This window comes from Vipera berus (genome assembly GCF_964194415.1).
Source record: "Vipera berus genome assembly, chromosome: 4".
NCBI lineage: Eukaryota > Metazoa > Chordata > Lepidosauria > Squamata > Viperidae > Vipera > Vipera berus.
This window is the reverse complement of record NC_138206.1, coordinates 55103939-55130326: the sequence shown is the minus strand read 5'-3', so window position 1 is coordinate 55130326 and position 26388 is coordinate 55103939. Positions and strand designations below refer to the sequence as shown.

The 26388-nt window shown below is 38.2% G+C and overlaps 1 protein-coding gene across 1 annotated transcript in view; it reads left to right on the top strand.

Moving 5' to 3' along the window:
• Positions 1-20551, top strand: part of HLCS (holocarboxylase synthetase) — an 81604-nt gene extending 61053 nt beyond the window's left edge. The window contains exons 7-11 of the mRNA XM_081327531.1: positions 9344-9411; positions 11079-11239; positions 13649-13763; positions 17719-17932; positions 18867-20551. Coding sequence (XP_081183657.1) covers positions 9344-9411; positions 11079-11239; positions 13649-13763; positions 17719-17932; positions 18867-19032 — 724 coding nt within the window. The 3' untranslated portion in view covers positions 19033-20551. The remainder of the gene's footprint in view (positions 1-9343; positions 9412-11078; positions 11240-13648; positions 13764-17718; positions 17933-18866) is intronic.
• Positions 20552-26388: the final 5837 nt, after the last annotated feature.

Below are 26388 nucleotides of genomic sequence, written 5' to 3'. Positions count from 1 at the left end.
CAATCTGATGTTGAATTTGATAACAGCAGCATGGTTATTGGTGGGACAATACTGGAAGAAGGATAGTTTGCCTACTATAGAAGAATGGGTACTTAAAGTATCGAATCTTGCAGAAATGTCTAAGATTTCTGCTTATTTGAAGGATCATTCACAAGAAAGATATATTTCAGTTTGGAGAAGATGGATAGATTATATTCAGAATAAATATGGGACTAAAAAGTTTCACTTAGCTTATGAGTGGATTTTAGAGGAATATTGTTATTAGTATTGATTATATTTTTGTTTAAGCTATTATGTTTTTAATAATTGAATGCATCTGTGTTAAAGGGGAGTTAAAGCACATTATGAATTTGGTTAATTTTATAATTCTTAAGTAATGCTTGAATCTATAAAAAAACTAGTATCTTTACTTTGTAAAATTGAAGAAAACACTCTTATCTATCTGTATCAGAAAGAGCAGAATTGTTAGTTGTGCTGTATGAGGGCATATTATCATCTTGAGGTTGACCATCTGGTAGCTTCTGGATTTGTTTTTTCCTCCCATTTTTAAATAGATAATCTTTTCTCCAAAAATTCCTAAGGAATTCCTTCAGCATCCTTGAATATAATAGATCCAGATCTATACCTAAAAATTCAGTGCTTTAAATACATCCATATATTGTTTCCTGTATGTTTTCCAGATTCTCTTGTAAGAGAAGACCATAGTAAAATAGGAATCCAATAATTTTGTCTTGTCTCCATCACCCATTAATAAATCAGTAAATTATAATATTTCTAAAGCTGCAGACTTAAAGCTTTCTTGTTTTTTTCTTCTTCCTTCAAACAATAAAATCAACATATCTTGTTTTTAGCATCTTTTACATGCAGGATTACTGTATTTGGAGACAAGAAGTCAAGAAGTCCTAATAGCTTTCTCCATTTCCTTTTCTGAAAGGTCTTAATTGTGATCAACCCTAATCCTCCCCTATTCAGAACTTCCGTTTATTTGTTACATTTCTGTCCTCCTCCTATAGTATGCGAGAGCATTTTATAAAATGGGTGAAGTTGATTTATATTTCGCATAGAGATGCAGAAAAGCCAGAAAATCTTGGATTCAATTGTATATACTAAAATAAAAGATTTAAAGATTATTGTTTAATTGAAATCAGAGGTTTTTCTTTTTAGCACTGATTGATAAAAATTGGGGGAAAGTCTTGTTTCTATACATGACAGTGTAGCAATTGCTAATGCAAATTCAGTCTTAGTAGTATGTAGCTTCCAGGTCCTCTCCGCTTACACAAAGTCACCTTTCCAAAATCAAAGGTGATTTTGACTTCTTTACATTTTTGCTTTCTCATTGGTCAGAGGGCTCATAATTTGGCTCCTATGAGATAGAAAACTTAGCATCTCCTGGGTCTACAGATAGCGAAGTGAAAGGCAACATATTTCTGGTCTCAACAATTGACCAAGACCAAGGGCTATTGGAAACTTTATATCTTATCTCTCAAGAAGATGTCCTGACAAAAGGAAGAGCATTTGACTTCTTGCATTGTCAGAGAAAGAGCAGCCTCAAAGAATATATTTCATTCTCCTTGCCTTCTAATGACAATTGCCCTCAGAGTGCCAGATCATTCTGTCCTAATGTATTCATCAAAGAAGAACCACCAATCCCAGTTCAGTCCAGCATGTAACTAGGGGAAATCAGTCTAACCCCCCATCTATCTATATCTATATCATCTATATATCTATATCTATATCTATATCATCTATCTATCTATCTATCTATCTATCTATCTATCTATCTATCTATCTATCTATCTATCTATCTATAATTGACATCTTCAAGGCTATATTGTGCCAATCATAAAGAAATCTTTTCTTTTCTCTACATCCCTTCCTTGAGTAATTTGTCTTCATGGTTTTGAAGTTCCTTTTGTATTTATTGCTGGGAGTCACTGTAAACAAACAAATGAGATAACTATGTGGCACATATACAATAAGCGGCAAACGTTTAAAAAGAAATAAAAACAGCTTTAAACTTGGCACAAAAATGATCAAGTGGAACATACTCATCATTGCCTTTTTTATGTTTATGAACTATTGTTGGAGGGGACTAACATTACAAAGATCAAAAATATGATTTATCACCTTGTCCTGTTACTCTAACTCACTATGCAACCATTTCATTCTTCTTTCTTTCTATTGCTGTTATTGCTCAGGTCATTGCTTTAAAACTATTTATGATTCAAAAGCTAAATATAATCAGCAGCAGCCTGCTTACCCTGAATTTATGTGATATTCACAATGGACTTCATGAAAACATTGTAATGAAATCTAGTAAAAGCTAGATTTTTATCTAATGTTATAAGTTTGTAAATTCATTGATAGTTATTATTAGCAAAAAAAAATGATATGGAATAACTCAGTCCTACCTCTTTTGTTTTGGTTCTATCTCTCTAGTCCCCAGCTGCATTATCTAATCCCAATGAAGAAAATTAAGTCAATGTAAAACTATACTCTGTTTTTTCACAGAGAGGTCACGAATAGTCTGTCTTCCCTTGGTAGCCACCAGTGTTCCTATTACACTTCATTTATATAGTTGAAGGACTCAGGAGAACCAGCTGGGCTCCCTGTCTGCGCTCATCAAGTGTTAATTTCTGAAAAAGGTATTGCTGTCATGAACAAGTGCTGAAGGTACTCTGGTGGTCCTGCCAAACAAGAAGAGCTCTTAATTAGTGCCAATGTTCAATCAGGCTGCTTAACCTGCCACAGAGCTGAGAAGGTCATGTTCCTTCCTTCAGCACTGCCAACAGAAAATACCCAAGAACAGTCCCCGAGTGTTTCTTTTACTTTAAGAATAAGTTGCTAAAGTAACGTGACACTTTTTTTTTGAGGATGAGGTGCAAAGAACATCTGTTTTGGAAAACAAATTTCCACTGTAAATTTTTCAGAGGAATGCTTTTTATATTTATTTACCCTCGTAAAATGCATTTTTTCTAATTCTCAGCTACTTCTGATTTTAATTATGAGTATTTAAGTGAACAAATGTATGTTAGCTGCTGAGCATTATATTGCTCCTCTTTGCAGACAATAGAATTATAGAATTAAAACAGTAAATATTTTTTCTGAGTAATTCTTTGTATGTTTCACAAATTACTGTATTTTATTACCCTATCATATGAATGAGGGGCGGGGGTTGTAGACGTTGATAACCTCATTGGAGAAGCTTTTCCCATAATGAGTTTAGAGATGTGGCACACTAGTATTATTTAAACTTTGAGGGCAGAAATTCTCTTTCCACTTTCCTAAAATTACTGTTTATAGGTATTTGTAAAGGAAAACTAAATTTTACTGTAAGAATTTCCTTTCAGCACAGATTTAATAAATTTAATTTCAAGGAGTTTCAGATTTAATCAGCAACTAAGGAGTAGTGGTATTGTTGTTTATGTAAAATGAAGAAAGAAATGGACCAAGAACATTTATGTTCTTTTTAGATTCATAGAGTAGCAATATTTTTGGTACATATTGTTTGTGGCTTATTTTCCTTTTGAATATATAAAAATGGGAAGAACAAAGGAAATAATTGTTATTTTGCATATTAATTAAAATAGATTAAATACACCCAATGTATATTTGGGTCTTGGAAAACTTGATGTTTACATTGGAACTTTTGCATTTGCATTGCAATTTTACCATATATTGGCCAGGGGTTGTCACCCAGAAATGAATACATATATGTCTGAAATCCCATTGATGTACTTAATAAATTTAATAAATAATTTGGAGGGCAGACTTTTAAACTACCAACCTACTATATATTTGTTACACTCTAGGTATCAGCATGATTTAATGATTGATTTGATTTTTAACCATTTTTGCTTGAATACCTTATAAATGGCTGGACCCTATATATATATTTATATTTATTTATATTTATTTGATTTATATACCGCCCTTCTCCCGAAGGACTCAGGGCGGTGTACAGGGCAATAAAATACCAAAAATACAATACAAAAATTAAAACAGATTAAACAATTGTGCCCAAATATAATAAATTAGTTAAAATCAGTAATTAAAACCCAAAACCCACATTATGAAAGAGTACCACATCTTTTCTTGAGTGATAACACATTGGAATACTTTCTTTTGCAGGTGGATAGATGGCATGTTAGTCCTCTTGTACATGCATGCTTATCATGGCAACCATATTGTTCTGATGGTTTTACACAAGGCTAGAATAATTTAATGTGTCTGTTCAAGAAGCTTGTTTGCCAACATTCTTACAGAATTGAATACATAGAATTTGTAGTTTTCATCTCATTGTTTTCATTACTTCCAGTTATGATTTTACATAATACTGTACATTGTTTTTATTGTAAGGAAAAGGGGATTTAGATTTGCACTGCTTATATAGTTCACTAACAATATATTCAATGCCTGGAAATAATTATGCTACATCTAATACATATATTACCTCTTTTCATCTTTGAAGCCTGACGTTACTTCTCTTATGTACTTTTACTACAGTGGAGAATACATTCATGGATGCAGTAATGAAATGATACATGAGGAAGTCTGTTTTCAAGCAATCCCCCTAAAACTTCTCTATTGAAAACAGCTCCCACTTGTATCTCCTTTTTTTAATGTGGTCAGTAATGACGTAGTATAGCAGTCATACTATCTAATATGCTAGAAATGCAAGCATACTATTCTTGTACTCTCCCCTTTTTTGGTATTGATGCTCTAACTGTTGTGCTTCCAATTTTCTGACATACTTTATATGTTTACTAAGAAATTTTGTATTATAGGTTCATCACTAGTGATGCTTATTTTCTAATAAATGTGTTTAAGTATTAAATATTACTGCATGCATGTGCAGGTTTTACAGGTCACAGATTAAATCATTGGAAAGGTGATGACTTCATACAGAGTTTATATTTTCCAGCCTATGATATGTAGTGGGGGCAATTAACGATCAGATCAGAAACAGGAAGTCTCTGGAAGATAAATAACTCCTATTTCTGTTATTAAATATCCACTAATGCTCCCAAATTCATTGCTGTGAGATGGGTAGCTATATAATTCACATAAATACATGAAACAAAATAAAGCATCAATACATTTGGCATAAATTGTCTCACATCTGAAATGCATTGTAATGTACAACGATTCAAAGAAAATTTTGAAATCTTTAAAATGTAACGGTAAAAATTATTTCTGTTTCCCAGTTTTGTTTCTTTAAAACCATCTAAAATATAATCTTATCCTTACATTGCTGCAGAATCATAACAAAGCAGGATACGTCTTTAGGAATTTCAGGTTTATAGGAATATATTCTTTATTGGCCAAGTGTGATTGGACACACAAGAAATTAAAACAGCATCGATTTCATACAAAGAAATCAGAACATTGACATATCAGACTTTCTGTGGTTCTAATTCCAATTTTAAGTAGGCAGAAAAAGTCATCTATAGATTAGTGAACTTGGTGGAATTTCATTAAATTATTTTGTTTTCGTCTAGGCACCAGGCTAGAAACCAGGAAATTGTGAATTCCAGTTCCGGCTTAGACAGAAAGTTGGCTGGGTGACTTTCATCCAGTCATGCCCAGTCCCCCCCCCCCGCCAGCCTCCCCAATTTCAGCAGGCAGCGGCGCATTCTCCTTACTGTGCAGACAGGCTGGTCCAGGCGAGGCATACCGGCAACAAGCTGAACCTGCCTGGGCGTGCAGAGAGATGATGGTGAGCACATGCGCCTGGCGTCCTGGGTGAAAGGGAAGCACTCAGAACACAGTCAGCCTGCATGGCAAAATAGTCACCTGGGACACCAGGTGCCAGGCACATGCATTTGCCGCCACCTCTGCATGCACCCAGGCAGGTTCAGCATGTCACCAGTTCGCCTCACTCAGCCCAGCCTCTCCATGCAGTGAGGAGAGCATGCCACTGCCTGCTGAAACCAGGTTGGGGTCTGGTTGGCGTAGCACAGGTAACATGGACTCTCATGCCACTCACGGTGTCCCCCCCTGGAGTCCACAGGTGTGTGAAGTGGGCGAGGGCCATTTGCTGATCTCCTTCAGGGGGATGCCTGTTTTTCTCGGTCATTACAAATATCTTCCTGCCACTCTACTCTTAACACTGTGCAGTTCTTGTCCAGCAATTTACAGTGGCCTTTCAAGCCATGGCCACCGGCAGCACAGCCACCAGCCACACTGGCCGCTTGTCCCCCTCCCCTTTTCCCTTCCTGGGCACGGAGGGAGAGAGGGACAGAGGAAAGAAGGGAAGGATAATGGCAGGCAGGGAGGGAACGGACAAAGGGAAGGAAGGGAGGGAGGGAGGGACAATGAGAGGGAAGGAACGAAGGAAGGGACAAAGAGAGAGGGAAGGAAGGAAGAGTCAATGGGAGGGAGGGAAGGAAGGTGCCCACCCCAGTCCTACCCCCCGCCACCAGAGTCGCATAGATCCCCCCACAGCCCCACCCGCATCCCCCACAGGGGTCCCGCGACCTGTGTAATGTTGAGCTGGCCATGCCCCCCCGGGCCATTGATTTTGCTTGACCCTGTGACCGTCATAAATATGAATCAGTTGCCAAGCATCTGAATATAAATTACATGACCCTAGGGATGCTGCAATAGTTATAAGTGTGAAAAATGGTCATAAGTCACTTTTTTCAGTGCTGTTGTAACTTCGAACAGTCACTAAACGAATTGTTGTAAGTCGAGTACTACCTGTACTTTATCACTTTTTTTCCTTTTTGGGGGGGAGGGTCATCAAGTTTTTGACACCTTGCTAGGCGACTGGTGGTACTTGGATATTGCCATATCCTAAAAGTGGCACAATGGATGAAAAGGTTGAATAGCCCTGCTCTAGAGTTATCTCAGGTAGCATAAATAAATCTCTCTCTCTAATGCTTCTGTCTACATATTAGCAGCTTCTCTAAGTTGTATCCCTTCTTACAGAATTTCTTCTTGGCCTTTAGTCGGACAGGGATCCAGCCATATCAATAACATATTCTTGTAACCTTAGCCAAACCCCTTAGCAACTACATGCGTATCTTTCTTTAATCTTTCTTTAATCACCTAGTTCTAAAGTGCTGTTCTGTTACAACTATTTTTCTTTTTCTCAGTTTTCTTCCTTAGACTTGTGGCATGCAATTTGCTTCTTAATGCAGAACCTCAATGGGGTAGAGAGTTGCTTCAGCTAAACTTATGTCTATTGTAATATATTTGTATTTAAATTAGATTTCCTTTATTGTAACACAAATGTGGCACCGAAATTATGTTCAGCTTAAATATACACAGTATTTAGGAGACAATGTCAAATGTAAAGAAATATAAAATTATACTGTATAAGAATCTTTCTGCCAATTCCTAATGCAACCAACTATATCCCCAATAATAATAGTTGATGTTAGATGGTCTCAATAAGCAGTTCAGGGTGGCCAAGAGAACCAGTGATCAAGCTCTGCCTAATGTCAGAACATTTGGCAATTGCTTAGAAAAATTATTCCAACTAATATTTGCACTGACATAAGAAAACATTGCAATACTTCTATAGCTCAGTTATTTGTAGTAACTAATGGCTTTCAGAATAATCCAGTCCTTTTATAGTTAGTAATGTGGAAAACAGAGCCATGCTGAAAATCATTTTGATCATATGCTATCTTTTATCTAGCCTGTTATCTATAAAACATCACTCCTTTTCTAAATTTTCTAAAACTCAAAGAATATTTTGTGTACCATTCTAGTTTATTGTCCAGAGTCAGTTTGGTGTAGTGGTTAAGACAGCAGAGTAAAAACCAGAAGACTGTGAATTCTAGTTCTGCCTTAGGAACAAAGTCAGTTTAGGTCAGTTATTTTCTTTCAGACATAGGAAGGAGGTAATGGCAAACAACTTCTGAGAAGTCTTGCCAAGAAAACTGCAAGCACGATACAGGTAATCTCCGAGTTACAAGCGTTCACTTAACGCTTGTTCAACTTTACATGTTGAGCGCCCCCTAGTGCTTACAAGCAACTCCTGAAATTACGAGTATTGCAGCACCACAGCAGTTATTTGTCCTTACGAGCGACCGCAGTGGCTCTGCAACACTCACCCGGGTTATTCTCTCCCTCCCTGCTACCAATGTGGGTCTCCCTAGGCACCAGGCCTTCAGTACTCACCCTGCGAAGATGGAGAATCTTCACTTTCTTGGCTGCTCCAGGCCTTTGGTGTGTTTGCAGAGAATGGAGGCCTAAAATAACGCAAGATGACGCGAGATCAGTGGAGCGAGATCTCACACTACTGATCTCACGTGATCTCATGGTAATTTAGGCCTCTGTTCTCTTCAACAGAGAACCAAACCAAAGCCAGGGGATGCTACGATGTGCCTCCGGAAGCTGGATCGGGGCTCCGGAGCCCTGGAAAAGACCTCTGCTGCCCAGATCTATGGCCGCAGAGTGATTTTGTGGAAACCCCCCCAAGGAACCCCCTCCCACGGCCCAATCCGAGTTCCAGAGGCCTTTTCCAAGCCTCCAGAGCCTGGATCCATGGCCGCAGAGCAATTTTGCGCCTCCCCCCACAGCCCGGTCCAATCGGGCTGTGGAATGGGTAGGCTCCATTACACTCGTAACTCGAGGGCTACCTGTATTATTAGACACAATTGAACAAAAGAAAAAAATAGTTTATTGTATGCATCTATTGCATTAAATTGTATGCATTTTTGTGTGAAAATGGGTTTTTCAGCTTTTCATAACTTAAGTCTCCTTGGTATGTCTAGCAACAGTTTTTTTCTGTTAAATAAATTTTATTTTTCCTCCAGTTTAATATATTGTGAAAGCTTAGTATCCAGATACTACCAATATTACTTAAAAGAATATTAATTTGCTTAAATTAATATTGATCGAAATAGCTGGAGAGCTATTTCTATAGCAAATACGGAGCAGAAACCCAAAATAAGGCAGTGTTCTCTAACATTCTCAGAAGGAGTAGATTTATTTACTGCAGTTAAACCATAATTAGTTCTCAAGGGACAATGTCTTTTTTCACCTGCTTTATGCCAGCATTCTGATTTTCTGAATAATCAGAAATTGCTGCTGTTTAGGAGTACAGCAATGAGATTTGTTTAAGTAGGAACAAATGTTTGAAACTGCCAGGTGTCACTTATAGAAAACAGTGATGCATATTAGTGAGAATGAATGTTTCAAAATTAAGTATGCTACATGTATTTAAATATACTGTATCTTAATAATATTTTGTCAGTAATATCTTCATTTGAATTTTTTATGTGATGGTTTTAACCTAAAGTTCAAGCATTATAAAAAACTTTGTGTGTTTTTTTAAAAAAACATACAACATTCAAAAAATAATTGTTTTTAACATTGTAATTTGCAGATTGATGTATAAGATGCCACAGGAAATGGGTCTTATAGCAATTGCAACTCAACAAATTCAGGGAAAGGGTAAGTTGATACAACTTTAGTATGAGGAAAGAAAAGGTATTATGCAATACTATTCATAAAGGTATTATGTAATACTAACCATACTCATACTAATCATGCCCATACAAATTGGGTAATCTGTTCTGACTATATGGAAATCTATCTTCACTTTTTGTAATAATAACAAAACAATCATTATCACTGTAATATTGAGTAATTAAGATATGCCCACATTGCCAGTAGGAATTGAATTGTACTCACTGGAAAGTATCTTTAAAATAATCAGATCTGCTGAATAAAACCATCATGAATTAATAGATAAAATATTTAGGCTTGTAGTTACAGTTTTCATACAACCTTTAATTAAGTGGTATTTTTTCATAACTATCCTTATACACAAAACTACCATGATAAAAAGTACCACTAACTGCATAAAGAAGTGGTAACATATCCAAAATTTGTCGTTCTCTGGGTCTCAAATTGCTGTTAGCTAACCCCTAAAATATCAGAAGAACAGTTACTATTTTATAATTTTCATTAAATGGATGTTTTTAAACCATGACTTGGAATCCTATATTGTAAATAGAATCCTTAGGATGATATAGACAACCCTCTGTTTTCAATTAATACTGTTCATGATATCAATGAACTTTTTTCTGAGACATATAGAGATCTCTTTTTAGCCAGTGTGAAGAATATATTTCTTGATGACAAACAATTAAAGCATTCATCAGTGTTCCATTAACTATTTTCCAGAGAAAGGATTGCCTCTCCAACTGTGCCAATACTTACCACACATTTCTCTGTCTCCCTTTACCAGCACTGCTAATACAGCCCTGTGGTTAAGAATTTTGGTTGAATGTAGAGATAAAATTATCATTTTGAAATCCAGTAGGAATGTTTTGTTTCTTTGATTATTATTAACAATTTTTATTTTATGAGCAGATATTTTCCCACAAGATTTTTATCCTCTTTAAGTAAGTCTAAAAGCTTTTTTTTAGTCCCCTAAAGTAGAATGGTTTCATCTCTGCACTCAGATAGCCTTGATAGTTGTTTGAGAGATGCGAGGAGGGAAGGTAAAAGCTCTTTCAATTCACAAATACATACTTTGGATACATTTTCCTCAATCAATACAATCAATACAAGTATAATAGTTTTGAAGCATTTGTTTAATTGGCTTATCTTTATCTAGTTTTAGGGCATGTGTAGGAAACAGATAAGTTTTAGATCTTATGTAAGCAGAAATATTGAAAATTCAATGGAGTTAACAAACTTTTAAGCACCACTATATGTTTTTTTCATAATTCCATCCTCACCTATTCTCCCATATTGACTTCTTCCAACAAATATTTATTCTTCTCTACGGACCGTGTATTATTAATCTTTCTACCAGTATTTGTATATCTTAAATTTCCTCCACTCATTTTCCTACCATGCTGAAAATATTCCATCAGTGTAAAAAAATTCATCAGTATAAACCACAGATCAAAATAGCAAACCTTTCAGATTTTTTAATAAATATTAGACAGAATTCTTTGTAATCTTTGCAGTTACTTTTTGAACTTTTGGTTTTGGTTTTCGCTTCCTTACTTCACCAGATTTTCTTAATCTTCTGATGAAATATTTTCCATTTGGTAAATGTTACTTGTGCGTAAACAATGTTTAATGTATGTTTCCCTTTTTTTAAGGACGAGGTGGAAATACTTGGTTGAGTCCTGTGGGAGCTGCTCTATCAACTTTGCATGTTATCATTCCTTTGACTTCAAAATTGGGCCAAAGGATTCCATTTATTCAACATTTGATGTCTCTAGCAGTTGTGGAGGCTGTTAGATCCATACCTGGATATCAGGTATTGTGTTTTTATATTTCTTTTTCATTATAGTTCTTTGAAATAGAAGTATATAATATTTACTAAGTCTCAAGTTATAGCAAGAATTCTGGATGGGACAAAGAAATCATCTTGCCCAATTATCTGGAAAGAGTTTCACTTGGTCAGCTCTAAGAAAATGGACAGAGTCCTTGGACTGTGATCTCTGCCACTTGTGTTTTTAGTCTATATCCCTCCTGTTGGTCCAGCCAGGATCTGTTATGTAATTGGGTCCAAACAGTGGTGCGTGTTTATTTGCAGAAGGGTATGGTTCCATCTGCTTTGAAAGTGACAGTGGCCCATGTCATCTCCAAGAAGCTAGTTGCCAACCTTCCCTTCTTAGGAAAAGTTGTTGTAGATGGCATGGGTCCGGAATACCTCGGGGACCACCTGCTGCCGGCGTCGACTCCCCTCCGCCCCGTGCGTTCCCACAGAGAGGGCCTCCTCAGGGTGCCTCCAGTCAGAGAATGTCGGCTGGTGGCCCCCAGGGGGAGGGCCTTCTCTGTGGGCGCTCCGGCTTTGTGGAACCAGCTGCTGGTTGAGCTCCGGATGGCACCGGATCTCCGCTCCTTCCGGCGCGGGTTAAAGACCCATTTATTTGAACAAGCTGGCCTGGCCTGATGGGGAATCATTTAGGGTTTTAATATTTATATATATTTTTTATTGTTTTTATTGTGTGCAATAATTTAATTCTTTTTTAACTTTTGTACTTTTGTAGTTTTAAGATATGCCCTGTTCACCGCCCTGAGTCCTTCGGGAGAAGGGCGGTATAAAAATTTAATAAATAATAATAATACTAATAGATGGACAGCTTCTGAGGGCTTGGAAGAAATGAATTCTGGATCATTTTCAGTTGTATTTGTATTATCAAGGTGGCCTTTTTCAGGCTTGTGGATGACCTCTAGAGGACTCAGAATGGAGGTAGTGTATCTACCCTTGCTTGTTCCTGCCTGCCTATCAAATTGTATATCTGCTATCTCAAATATGTGACTCTGGATGGCATATTTATGTTCAGTGGGTGCTTCAGTATTCACTCATGTAACATCACTGCTAATGCCATTGGTTTCCAGTAAGCTTCTTTATTAAATATGCATTGTAATAAATTCACTATATTGTATGTAGTCCGTTGCTGTAGTTAAAATGTGATACACAGAGAAATATATGTAGTCTCTTACTTTTAGACTATTACCATGTTTCCATGAAAATAAGACCCGGGTTTTTTTCCTTTTTTTTTTTTTGGCCTCTAAAAGAAGCACCATGTCTTTTTTCCAGGGGTGTGTGTTTTCCATTCACTTCATGGCAGCAGCGCCGACAGCCCCGCCCAGCCATCCCATTTCTTCTGTGGCTGAAGAAGCAGCTTCATTTTGCAGCTGAGAATGGAGCTCCAGCCTGCATTTCACAGTCAGAGGCCCTCTGGAAAGGCCTCTGACTGCGAAATACAGGCCAGAGCTCCATTCTCAGCTGCTGGATGAAGCTGCTTCTTCAGCCGCAGTGAGGCAAGTGTTGATCCATGGGAGGCCTGGCTGCAATGGTAAGCTCCACCTCCCCATCCCCGCCCTAGCTTTATTTTTAGGCATGTGCCTAGCCCCAAAATTGGGGCTTATTTTTGGGATAGGGCTTATATTAGGCCCACTCCCAAAAATCAAGCTAGGGTTTATTTTTGGGGTAGGTATTACTTTCGGGAAAACATGGTATACTATATACCCTTCTTTGTTTTGCGACCACAATCCCTTCCAGCAACTTTGTCATTAAGTGAACATGTGACAGAGATTTGAAGATTACTAGTTGGTGTTGGCTCATTCCTGTACAGGATTCTGTATCTGACTCATTTTTGTTCCTTTTTAACCCCTTGAAGGGTGGAGAGATTGATTAAGCAAATTATCTCTTCGTGAGCTGTTTTTCTCCACATCATAATGTTTCTCTAAACCACAAGTTAGCACTGTGACTTTGATTAGAAACCTCCACCTGGCTGTGATACTGCCTGAAACTGACTAAATCCTGATCAATTTCACACTGAAGGTTTTTGTTGCCAGGCACTTGAAAATTTGTTCATAAATTGTACATTGGTGAGAAAATGATTTTTTTATTACCATAGTATTTGTGAACGGTCACCAAATGAAGAGTGGGTATGTTCTACCAATAGAACTCTGACACCATAAAATAGCAAAATAAAAAATGCATGAAATTGTAATCAAGCATATTTGGAAGTATATCAGGTAAAATGCCATATTTGTTCTCTGTATTGATTGCCCTTGTTTTCTTCAAAAAAAATTTACGAAGCAATTAAGTTGCATGTGATTTCCTCTTTTTTAAGAGCTATAAGCTGTGATTAGTGAATAAGCCATCTTGTAGCTTCAAAGATATTACCAATATGCAAATTTCTTTTTGTAGGAAATAGATCTTCGGTTGAAATGGCCAAATGATATATACTACAGTGACCTTATGAAACTTGGTGGTGTTTTAGTAAATTCCACATTAACAGGAGATATGTTCCATATACTTATTGGTAAGAATATCAGAAATTATGGTGATTTATAATATAGCCTATTTTTGACATAGTAAATTGAACGATGTGATTATGATTCCCCTAGAACTGTAATGAATATGCATCTGGAATATGTCTATCCCAACACAAAATTTGCAAGAGAATTTATTTATCTGATTGTTTTGTGACAAAATCCTGTGGGATAAAAGCAATAAAATGTTTCTCAACCCCAGAAAAGCTTTAACTAAACACCATATAACACTTATTAGGAAGCCAGTTTTTTTACTACTCTAGATCACCAGTTTTACAGCAAGTCTTGCATTATGATCAGATACTTTTTCTTGTTTTAAAGTGAGAATAAGTTGGTAACAATTTCGCACCTTGTTCTTATTTTTAGAACTATTTTCTTTTTTATATTTTCTATTTGATTTTCATGACCACTACACTGTTTTAAGAATCATGAAGAAATAAAATTTTTGAAGTTTTCAATTTGTGGCTCAGTGGGTTAGGACGCTGAGCTCGTCGATCAGAAGGTCGGCAGTTTGGCGGGTCGAATCCCGAGTGCTGCGTAACAGAGTGAGCACCTGTTACTCGTCCCAGCTTCTGCCAACCTAGCAGTTCAAAAGCACGTAAAAATGCAAGTAGAAAAATAGGGACCACTACGCCTTTGGCGTCTAGTCATGCTGGCCACATGACCACGGAGATGTCCTCGGACAAACGCTGGCTCTTCGGCTTTGAAACGGAGATGAGCACCGGCCCCTAGAGTCAGAAACGACTAGCACGCATGTGCGGGGGAACCTTTACCTTTACCAATGATCTAATAAATTGACTGGTTATTTAAAAAGCATGCTCTTACCAGAATAAAAGTTAACACAGTTCTTCCCAAAGCAAATTCATGAGTGTCCTTGATAAGCACATTGAGCAGAGGAGCAACACTGATAGGATAGGGAGGGGGAGTGAATATATTTTACAAAGCCACACAAGAGGCATAATGAAAAAAATCCAGAGCCTTCCAGTTTGCCGACGTAGCCACCATGGACGTCTGGAAGGCGAGCTCCATTTTCCGCGTCCAGTTTTGCTTCACTGGGGGACCCTGGAAGAAGTCGAAAGTCGCCCTCTAGGGGCGACCAGCAAGAAGGGGATCCCTGTTGGATCGTGGGAGGGCGGTAGCCCTCCCACTTGATCCAGGGCAGCCCTCCAAACTGCCGGACAAAAGACTGGCCCGAGCAATATGGCTCATCACTAGGCTGCAGACAGCCGAAGTCACACTTACCACCAGGCAATTTTAAAGCAGCGCGGATGACACTGGGTGAGATCTATCTCTCTTAATTTTTTTTTAACCTGGATAAGCTGCTTAAAGTACTTTCCCCCCTGTGGAGAGGGAAGGGAGATTTTATCCCTCCCTCTAGAAACAGCGGTCACTGACTATCCAGGGGAATTTAAAACGCTAAAAGAATAACTTGATCCTAATTGGAATTTTATTTTTTAAAGTTTGTGGACTTAAAGATTCTCTATGTTTACCGAAGATTGGGGTTTTTACTTATAAGAAGCAAAACTGAAAAGATTATAAAAACTTTGGATTTAAAAGAAAACTTTAAATGGTAGGGGTGACATCTTGTGGCTAAACCTGATACTACAATTTGTTATTGCTTAAAAGAGACTTGTCCAGCAGCCCAGACAATAGATAAGACTTATGTAGCCTTGAGACATCAACTGTGAGAAGCCCAGGTGTGTTCCTTATTCAGTGACAAAATCTTTTTTTTTTTTTTGCATTCTCTGATTGTAAAGCTTTTAACCTAATACACTAATAAGAGAATATCGATGAGGATCAGGAACAGATTCTGTCTATGTTGAAAGCAATTCATCAAACTATTCTTACAGCTACTGATGAAATAAAAGGTTACAGAAAAGAACAAGATGTCAGCCCAGATACACAAACTCAAACTTTGATTACAAATAAAAAATCAACTACACAGAATATAACAGAAAAGGTGGAACAATGAAAGATTATGACAGAAGATTCAACTGATCAACAAATACAGTCAATGGAAAACCCAGAAAAGAAACTGACAATATGGAAAAAGGAAAAGACTTTCTACATAAATCAGAAGGAACCTGGGATCAACTACGTCGAGATGGAAATATAGAGAGACAATTTGTTAGTCCTTTAAAAAAAAATGGCAACTGGATGGTTTTTTCTACATCAAACAATCTATATAACAACACAGGGAGGTTTGTTTGATGACTCAGAAGCACAGATATGGAAGACAATTTGGCAAAGAAAGCCAGAATAAGACTGAAGAGGTTTTGACTTACTCGTGAGAATTAAAATAGAATATACTCAAATAGATAAGATGTATAGAAATTGTTATGAGATGAGATAAAGAAAACTTTATTACATCTATGAATGTAATATGTTTTTATTTAGTGATAATAAGAAGAATTATTAGCTTAAATATGAGATAATAGATATTAAGAGAAAAAGACAGGAAGTATTAAATGTTGAAATAGGAGGAATTTTGGTTACTAAATTTAAGATATCTGGAAATTACCAGAAAATGAGAATATTATATTGTATTACTAATTAGTTGATGTAAGATGGTGAGAATTCAAATATATAAGACATGTATTCTGAACATTAGATCTTGTGATGAATTGTGATAAAAGGAATTGGGGTTATTTAAAAGTTGGAAATTATAAATATCAAACGTTAAATATAAATATTAATGGGAAACTAAAAATTGGGAAAAATTAACCAGGACATTGATTGTCTAAAATGATTGAATGTTAAAACAACTAGGATACATATAAACTAAAAATTATTGATAAATGTAAGAAAGTTATTTTTTATTTAATTGATATAATAAGAATTGTATTAATTTAAATATGAGACAGTAAATACTAAGGGGAAAAGAAAGGAAACATTTAATGTAATAGTTTGAGATCTGTACTAAAGATATTTGTAAGTTATTGAATTATTGACCAACTCAGCCGCCATGTTGCTTTTCAAATATTTAAATGTAAAACTAGAAAACCAGTAAAATTTTCTTTTTTTAAAAAGAAAAAAATCCTTAACTACTGATTAAATAAGGATTAGTGGTTTTCTGCCAAATATTATGCTGCTAACGGACAGCAAGGTGAGAAATAAGCATCAAAACCAGAGAAAAAATATTTAAATGTAGAATCCTTACCTGTTGTTTCCTTAAAACCTGTATGCTACTCCTGAACTGGAGCAAATTATAGAGATGTGGAAAATAATACCATAGTCACAAACTTCAAAATATTTTTGCCTGCATTCAGAGTCCTGTCTGCACTCTGATTAACAGTTCACAACTGGAATGCACAGTTGGAATTCAACAAGAAATATCCACATATTCATACCAAACAATGTACCTATAAAGAGATATGCTTCCTGTATTGAAATGTTGCAGGATAATTCTCTGTGTAGGTGATCAAATACATTTTATTTTTATTTATTTTTCACATTTTTGAACTACCAATCTCCCTCAAATATATTTCACAGCTTCCAAAATCATAAGAATTAAGATGGCTAGACAGTTATAACCATAGCACATACCAGGGTCTCTTCGTTACTGGAAATGTTCTTGGTTTTCAGTTATAAACTTCCTTTGAATGTATTTGTTTGGATATGGATTGTCTTGGGACTGTTTGAGCTTATTTTTGCTAGAGGAAGAAAGGGGCAAGCATTGTTGTCTGTGATTAGTTAATTAATTAGTATAATTTATATGGTTATGTTGTCTTGTCTTTAAAAAAAGATGTAGGTTTCAATTTATGTGACCTTATGTAATCTTTCATCATTAGAAAGAATAAATATCTTAAGAAATCTGTAAAAGGGTTTTTATAGCTGTCTAAATGATTTGGAATGAACATTTATTACCATCATAAAGGAAATAATTTTACAGATATATACATGACATTTTGTATATCTTTTTTCCAATGACTTATTCCTCCTCAGGGTTTGGATTTAATGTTAATAATAGCAACCCAACTATATGCATCAATGATCTCATTATGGAGTACAATAAGACAATGAATGCAACATTACAGCCCTTAACTCCCGACTGCCTGATTGCCAGAAGTGTGACCGTTCTGGAAAATCTAATCAACATCTTTCAGGAAAAGGGACCAAATGGAATTCTTCCCATGTACTATAAATACTGGGTGCATAGGTGATTATGTTTATTATTGCTAATTAACAATAGGTCTTCTTAAAGCAATAGTGATTGGCCAGGTTTTAATTTTTATTATTTATCACAGTTTGCTTAGTTTATATTTGACTATGTATAGACATATTTAATTAAAAATTGTGTTTAGCACATTTAATTTAAAATATCAAAACATCAGAATTTGTTTCATAAAGGCCTAATTTTTTCCTATTACATCAAAAGGCTAAAAAATAGACTAGGAATTAATAAATTAGTATTGAAAATTTTTATAAAACCTTGTCTATGCTATATACTATGCTATGCTATGCTATGCCATGCCATACCATACCATCATACAACACCACACCACACCACACCATAAGAAGAGTTACGTAAAATGAAAGATGGGTACAGAAAATTCTCATGCATGTGTTACTCAATTTAATTTTTTTCTTCTGTTCAATCTTATGTTATTCTTGGAGACAGCCTGGTCAAGTCCCTGCAGTTTTCTGCAGTTTGCCACTGCTTCCTCCTTAGGGCTGAGAAAAAGTGACTGGCCCAAGGTGTCTTGTGCCTAAGGCTCCTAGAACTCACTGTCTCCCAATTTCTAGCCTGATACCTTAACCACTACTCCAAACTGTTCTCCTTTATTATGATAAGCAATTCATGAATTCCATATGAATCTTACATAGAATCCATATGCATTTGTTAATAATTATTTTCCCTCAGTATATATTTAGTGTGTAATAAGTTCCTTGGAACAGTGACTTATCATGCTTATATGGATATTTGTTGATCAATGAATGAAATACATTGTTATATGTAGATGTTTACACAAAATGAAGACAGATAATCAGACACTAATGATACTTTGCAGAGAGGTATTTATTATTAATAGAATAGTGAAACTGAAATTTAATGTACATTGATATTAATCAAATAATTTTTTCCATTTCAGTGGTAAGCAAGTCCGACTCACAAACGATGAGGGACCATTGGTATGGATTGTTGGGTTAGATGATTCTGGATTCCTTCAGGTTTATGAAGAAGGCAAAGATGTTATCACTGTACACCCAGATGGCAATTCTTTTGATATGCTAAGAAATCTTATAATTCCTAAATAATAGTTTTTCAGTATGGTAAAACAATCATTCACTTAGCAGACTATTTTGTATACAGCGCTTATTATGAGTGCTTAGCTAGAGGCAGTTTTAATATTTATTCTTTTTAAAGCAGAAAAATAACTATGGATCAAGGAAAAGAAATAATTTTGCATAATTATTTTTTGTTAGGCTGTCTTCTTAGTAAAGCTGAGATGGTATTTGGAAGTTTTCCCCGTTTTTCTTTTCTTTCGGGATTGTGTACAAATGTGAAAAAAGCATTGCAATAAGTATTAAAATTAATAATATCTAATTTTTGACATGGACCATTTGGAATTTTCAAAAAAAAACTTATGATGTATATTCTCCAAACTTCTGCTTATAGTAACTTTTAACACTAATAATCATGCAATTTTGTGTTATTTCTGTTTTTTGCAAGGAAACATTTTTCAACAAATGTTAAAATAATACATCGTCCAGTTTTAATTAAGGAGTAGATGGCTATATTATTTTTTGAACTGAAAGGGATTTGCTTAGGTTGAACTGGATCCTAAGTTTTCCACAGTTTTTTGTACGTTCAGGTTTTATAGCTAAACAGTTCTAGAATTACCACTAATTTAACAGAACTCTACAGGTTCTTTTTGTTTCCCAATTTCATATGTCTATTTTCTGGCTTCTTTTATTCAGGTCAGCTACAAAGCGTAAAGACTACTCTGGGCAAATAGGATTAATTTATTAATGTTTTTAAGACTCTCTTCAGTCACAGTGATTAACAATATTGCTACAGAATCTGCTGTAGCTCACTTACTTTACATCATTTCTCATTCATCCTTTACTCAGTAAGATTTTGCTGATCTTCTTTGATGCTATATTCAAATCCAAATAAAGATGGTTCTTTGATATTTTCATCCTCAAAGACACTTTTCAAAAATCTCAGTGTACAATATGCTTTTAAGGATTGATTTTGGTTTGTAATTTACACAAACACCCAATCTAAATTTTTAGAACAATTTCACCATACTAGGGAATTGAGTTAACCTGCCTTCTTTATTAACACTGCAGGCTTTAAAATGCTCTCCTTTTGTTCAGAAAGAAAGTTTTCTCCCCAAACATGCAGACTTATTTATTTATTTATTTTATTTTAATTGAATTTCTATACCGCCCTTCTCCCGAAGGACTCAGGGCGGTGTACAGGGCAATAAAAGCACTACAAAAGTTTACAAAAGTTAAAAGTAAAATTAAATTAATTAAGCCCTAACAATAAATAATTAAAAATACCCCAAACCCTTAAACCAGGCCGGCCTGTTCAAATAAATAGGTTTTCAAATCACGGCGGAAAGAGCGAAGGTCGGGAGCCATCCGGAGCTCAACCGGTAATTGATTCCAAAGGGCTGGCGCGCCCACAGAGAATGCTTTCCCCCTGGGGGCCGCAAGGCGACACTCTCTGACCGACGGCACCCTGAGGAGGCCCTCTCTGTGGGAGCGCACAGGACGAAGGGAAGATGACGCCGGCAGCAGGTGCTCCCGTAAGTAATCCGGACCCATGCCATTTAGGGCTTTATAGGTAATCACCAGCACCTTGAATCTCACCCGGAGGGCAACTGGAAGCCAATGCAGCTCGCGTAGAAGAGGTGTTACATGGGAGTATCGGGAGACCCCCATCACAACTCGCGCGGCCGCATTCTACACCAGCTGAAGCCTCCAAGTGGTCCTCAAGGGCAGCCCCAAGTAAAGAGCATTGCAATAGTCTATATGAGAGATCATGAGCACATGAGTGACTGTACGCAGGGCATCCCGGTCCAGATAGGGTCGCAACTGGCGCACCAGGCGAACCTGGGCAAAAGCCCCTCTGGTCACAGCTCCTACATGGTCTTCCAAACTGAGCTGTGAGTCCAGGAGGACACCCAAGTTGTGAGCCCTATGTACAGGGGGGTAACACCTCACCCCCCCATGGTTAAAGATGGAATGGACCGAATTTCCCGAGATGCCGGAACGTACAACCACTCAATCTTGTCGGGATTGAGCCGAAGCCTGTTCCTCCCCATCCAGACCTGAACCGCCTCTAGGCAATGGGACATCACATCGAGGGCATCACTGGGGTGGTTTGGGGTAGAGAAAAGCGTACTGATGATACCCCACTCCAAAATCACGAATGATCTCACCCAGCGGCTTCATATAGATGTTGAACAGGAGAGGACCGACCCCTGAAGAACTCCACAAACGAGAGGCCTCGAGGCCAACCTCTGCTGTCCTGTCAGCACCAACTGCGAACGTCCCAGGAAGTAGGAGGAGAACCACTGAAGAACAGTGCCCCCCACTCCCAACCCCCTGAGACGCCACAGTAAGATACCATTGTTGATGGTATCAAAAGCTACTGAGAGGCCTAATAGGACTAGGACAGAGGAACAACCCCTGTCCCGAGCCCGCCAGAGATCATTTACCAGTGCAACCAATGCCGTCTCTGTGCTGTACCCGGGCCTAAAGCCCGATTGGTACGGGTCCAGATAATCAGCTTCCTCCAGGAACAGAGGGAGCTGATGCGCCACCACGCTCTCAACAACCTTCGTAAGAAAGCGAAGGTTGGAGACCAGACGATAGTTATTCAAAATAGCCAGGTCCATGGCAGGCTTCTTGAGGAGGGGCTTCACCACCGCCTCCTTCAAGGTGGCAGGAAAGCTACCCTCACTCAAAGAAGCAGTTATCACTGCCTGGAGCCAGCCTCGTGTCCCCTCCCGAGCCGCATAGACCAGCCAGGAGGGGCACGGGTCCAATAAACACGTGGTGGAGCTCAGCTTCCCCATGATCCTGTCCACATCTTCCGGAGTCACATGGTCAAACTTTTCCCAGATAACATCACCAAGACCGCTCGTGTCACCTCCGTCAGACTCTGCCCAGTCGGAGTCCAGACCGACCCGAATCCAAGCGATTTTGTCCACCAGATGTTGGCTAAACTCCTCGGCATGACCCTGCAAGGGCTCCTCCCTCACCTCCTGATTGAGGAGGGAGCGGGTCACCATGAACAGGGCGGCCGGGCGATTATCTGCGGATGCGATGAGGGCAGCAAAGTAATTAGACTTTGCCGCCCTCATCACCGCGAGATAAGACCTCGTAGAGGACTTTAGTCGCAATCGGTCGGATTCAGACTGGCTGGATCTCCAACAGCTCTCTAGGCCCCGTCTCTGACGCTTCATCTCCCGGAGCTCCACAGAAAACCATGGAACCCACTGGGATCTGTGCCGGGTCAGGGGCCGCATGGGTACAACGCGGTCGAGTGCCTCCGTGGCTGCCCTTTCCTAGGCTTCCACCAAGGCATCGGCCGGGTTGTGAGTGAAGGCGGGGACCCAAGTGCCACCTGAAACTGCTCAGGGTCCATTAGGCGCCTGGGGCGGAACCATCTTTTCGGTTCCATGGCTCAGCGAGGGGGGGTGGCGAAATGGAATGCCAGCCGCAGGAGATGATGATTGGTCCATGACAGGGGCATAATAATTGGAGAACCCCCACCCAGGTCATCTAACCACCATCCAGATAGAAAAACAAAATCGAGCGTGTGACCCCCCCATGAGTCAGGCCCTGAATTACTTGCATCAGGTCCATGGCTGTCATGGAAGCCATGAACTCCCGAGCCAACTCTGATGATCCCCCCAGGGATGGCAGATTAAAGTCCCCCAAAATCATAAGTTTGGGGAACTCAATCACCAAACCCGAGAGGATATAGAGAAGTTCAGGCAGGGCTGCTGCTACGCAACTGGGTGAAAGGTACACCAGGCGGTAGCTCTGTAAACGGGCCATGGCAGCTTTCCAAACAGCGGCAGCAGGTCTCCAAACGGGTACCGCCGCCGCCCGTTCCGAGAGGTGCACGCGCACCTCCTCCCGTAGGGAGTGGTGCGCGCGCACCTCTGCCCATTCCAAGAGGTGCGCGCGCACCGGGCGACTGGGAGCCACAGGAGACGGCTTAAAGAGCCACATGCGGCTCCGGAGCCACGGGTTGCCGACCTGTGGCCTAAAGCAAGCAAGCATGCTAATCTGTACTGAAGGATAAGTGGTATCTTGCATTTTGGAGCCTGGATAATTTGTCTATGTATTATTGGATATTAAATTGCCCTTTCATTAAAAATGAAGATTTTGACTTTTGGTACTTAATGTTTTCCATACTGATATTGATAATCATTTAAACTTCATTTTGCTTAATGCATTTCTATTTAACATTTTTTAAAAAGAATAAAATAATTGCATTAATTTATGTGGCTTTTTTAAATCCCCGACTTAAATTATGTGAAGTAATTATTTGTATATCTGTGTGGTACTAACTTTTTTTAAAAAAAGAAATCCATTTACCTACTCTATGGAGTTTAATCCCAACGAGGTCTCCAAATATCCTCATCCCCTGTGGTCAACTTTGTTTAGGTTGGGAAGGAATAACTCCATCCCCAGTTGCAATCCTCTCTTCTCCTCCAGAATCTGCACCCCTGAAAGCTCCATCAGCATCCATGCTGCCAGATATGCCTTATCTGAGAGTTTGTTCTTACACAGTGTTTATAGACTGTAAGAACAACCATCCACGTCCCGGCTGTCCCAAAGCTGCTTTTCAAAAGGCAACTGGATTTTCTTGGTGTTTTTATTTTTCGCTCCTCATCCAAGAAGCTTCTTCAGTTCTGACCGAACTGAAGTTGGATGAGAAGCAAAACATTTTCAAGGAAAAAAAAGAAAGGCAGCATAACAAACCACTATGGCCCAGGACTTGCTTGAAAAGCCACATCCTAAAAATGTCCCTCCTTTTTCCAAACTAACCCCACCATCGCAGAATTGATGATTTGGTGATGAAATTGGTGATGGCAGCTAATCACAGTCTGTTCAGAAATGATCTATCATGGCAAGAGGACTAAACCATTAGTCCTCTTGCCATGATAGATCATTTCTGAAGCCATATCTTCCATCTTCAAATCACTAGCATCTGTTCTGAAGTGAAAATTGGATATAACATGTGTACTCCTATGAGTTGGATCAGATACCAATTGAAATAAGCCCGTCATTGCCATATGGGCCATAAGTTTCCAAATCATGAAGATTAATATTTCCAAGCACCATTAATTTGAGAAAATCCAACATGTCCTATGATGAAATACTGTGGCTCAGGCAGGGGAATGCTAGGCAATAAAGAAAGCAAAATACTAGAGGATCTGTGTCTTGTCTCTGCCACTGCAGTTTCATGTTCAGGAACTTATCTCTAACCACACGTGAAGCAGCATGTCCAATAATAACCAGCATCTTACACAGGGTTTAACCATCACTCCCCTTCCTGGCCTTAGAGTCGTTGTTGTAGGATCCCAAATACCAGTGGGCAAATTTATAATATGAGTTATCCAACCATCTCTGGCCACCTGGTCTCAGTGATACACACCATGTCTATGCATTCCTCACAACCAAGTCACAAAAGCATGGTTTTATTACAGATAGACCTATACCTTATCAAGTTCAGTTCAGGGTTCAATTCCCATGTTTGCTTAATGCATGATTTGCTCTAACCCACAACTGAATATTGTCTGTTCTCCTCTTTTCAAAATAGTGCTCTCATTAGGGCCTCTCCAAATCCCCAATAAATTCACATATGTTCATTTACCTGAGACTATTCCATTTTGTCCTACAGGTAGTCCTTCACTTATGACCAGAATTGGGACTGAATTTTCAGTTTCAGTCATTGCAGCCATAAATCTCCTCATGGCAATATGGGGGGGAGAGAAACAAATGTAATGTTAAATTAAAAATATTAATACTAAATTGAGGCACCTATGTGAACACTTCATTCAACAAGTGCAGTCCTGGCAGTTGTGGTCATTAAGTGATCATATAAGAGGCCTGCGTGAGAATTCTCAACTTACAACTATTCATTTAGCAATTCTCTGAAGTTATAAAAGCACTGAAAAAAATGACATAATCAGTCCTTGCACTTCCAATTGTTGTAGCCTTCCCTAAGGTCATATGATCAAAATTTGGGTACTTGGCAACTGGCATGTGTTTATAATGGTTGCAGCATCCTGAGGTCATGTGAGCACCATTTGCGTCCTTCCCAGCCACTTCCAACAAGCAAAGTCAATGGGGGGAAGTCAGATTTGCTTAACAACCATGTAATTCAATTAAAAGCTGCAGTGATTCACTTAACAATCATGGCAAAATGGTCATTAAATTGGGCGTGTGTTATGGAATTTGTTGTGCAGAGGTCTCCTTGTGCTACCAAAGAGTTGCACAGACAAGGAAGGGCACTGAGAGCAGTAAAAATCACACACAGAAATACACTGAGTTCTAAAAGCAAAAAGTATTTTACTTTGAGGTGGTGTAAGAACAAAAATGCACAGTCAAAAAATAAACAGTCCAGGTCATAAACAATAGCAACAGTCCAAAGAGTAATCCAAACTACAAAGTCTTCTTACCGGTCCAGAGGTCAATACACAGTTCAGGTTTACAACAGTAGTAAACCAACAGCAGAGCAAAAACAGTAACAGTAGAAAGCAGTGAATTCAGAGAGAGAGAGAAGCTACTTTCCTAGCTTCCTCTTATGGCCATGAGAACACTTACACACCCATTGGCCAATTAACTTCTTAAAGCCATAGCATTATGGTTAATATATTTTCAACCCAACATTGTAGGCTAGCACCATATGCCTAACATTCTCCCCTTTGGGTAGAATAATATATAACTCTTACAATCTTATGCACATTCTTTCACAATTAGCATTGTGTTTCACAGCACTTTGTACCTTCGTAAAATGGTCTGCAATATTTACATCAGATGGACAATACTCTAACTGTATTAATTTATCTTTGACACATTGTCTGACATTTAAATAACGAAGATCAGTATGTTTAGATCTTGTTCTTACTGCAGCATTATTAGCCATCTTTATCGCAGCTTGATTGTCCTCATACACAATAAATGGATCATTTACATTTAAACCCATATCTAACAATAATTGTTTGTACACTAGCAGTTCTGTACATAACACTGATAGACATGAAAATTCAGCCTCCATTGTAGATAAGCTTATGTGTTTTTGTCTAATAGACTTCCATCCAATCAAAGAATCACCCAACATTACAGCCAACCCTGAGGTAGATTTACGACTGTTTGAATCAGAGGCAAAACTCGCATCTGCATATGCAGTAAGGATTAACTCACGATTTGGCTCTAGATATAACGAGTAGTGAATAGTTTGCTTCAAATACCTTAATACTCGTTTAGCTGATTGCCAGTGTCTAACAGTAGGATTATTGTTGTACCTAGCTAATTGATTTACACAGTAAGAAATATCAGGTCTAGTCCAATTACTCAGATACATAAGACTTCCTATCAAAGATTGGTACATAGTCTTATCAAATACAGGACTCT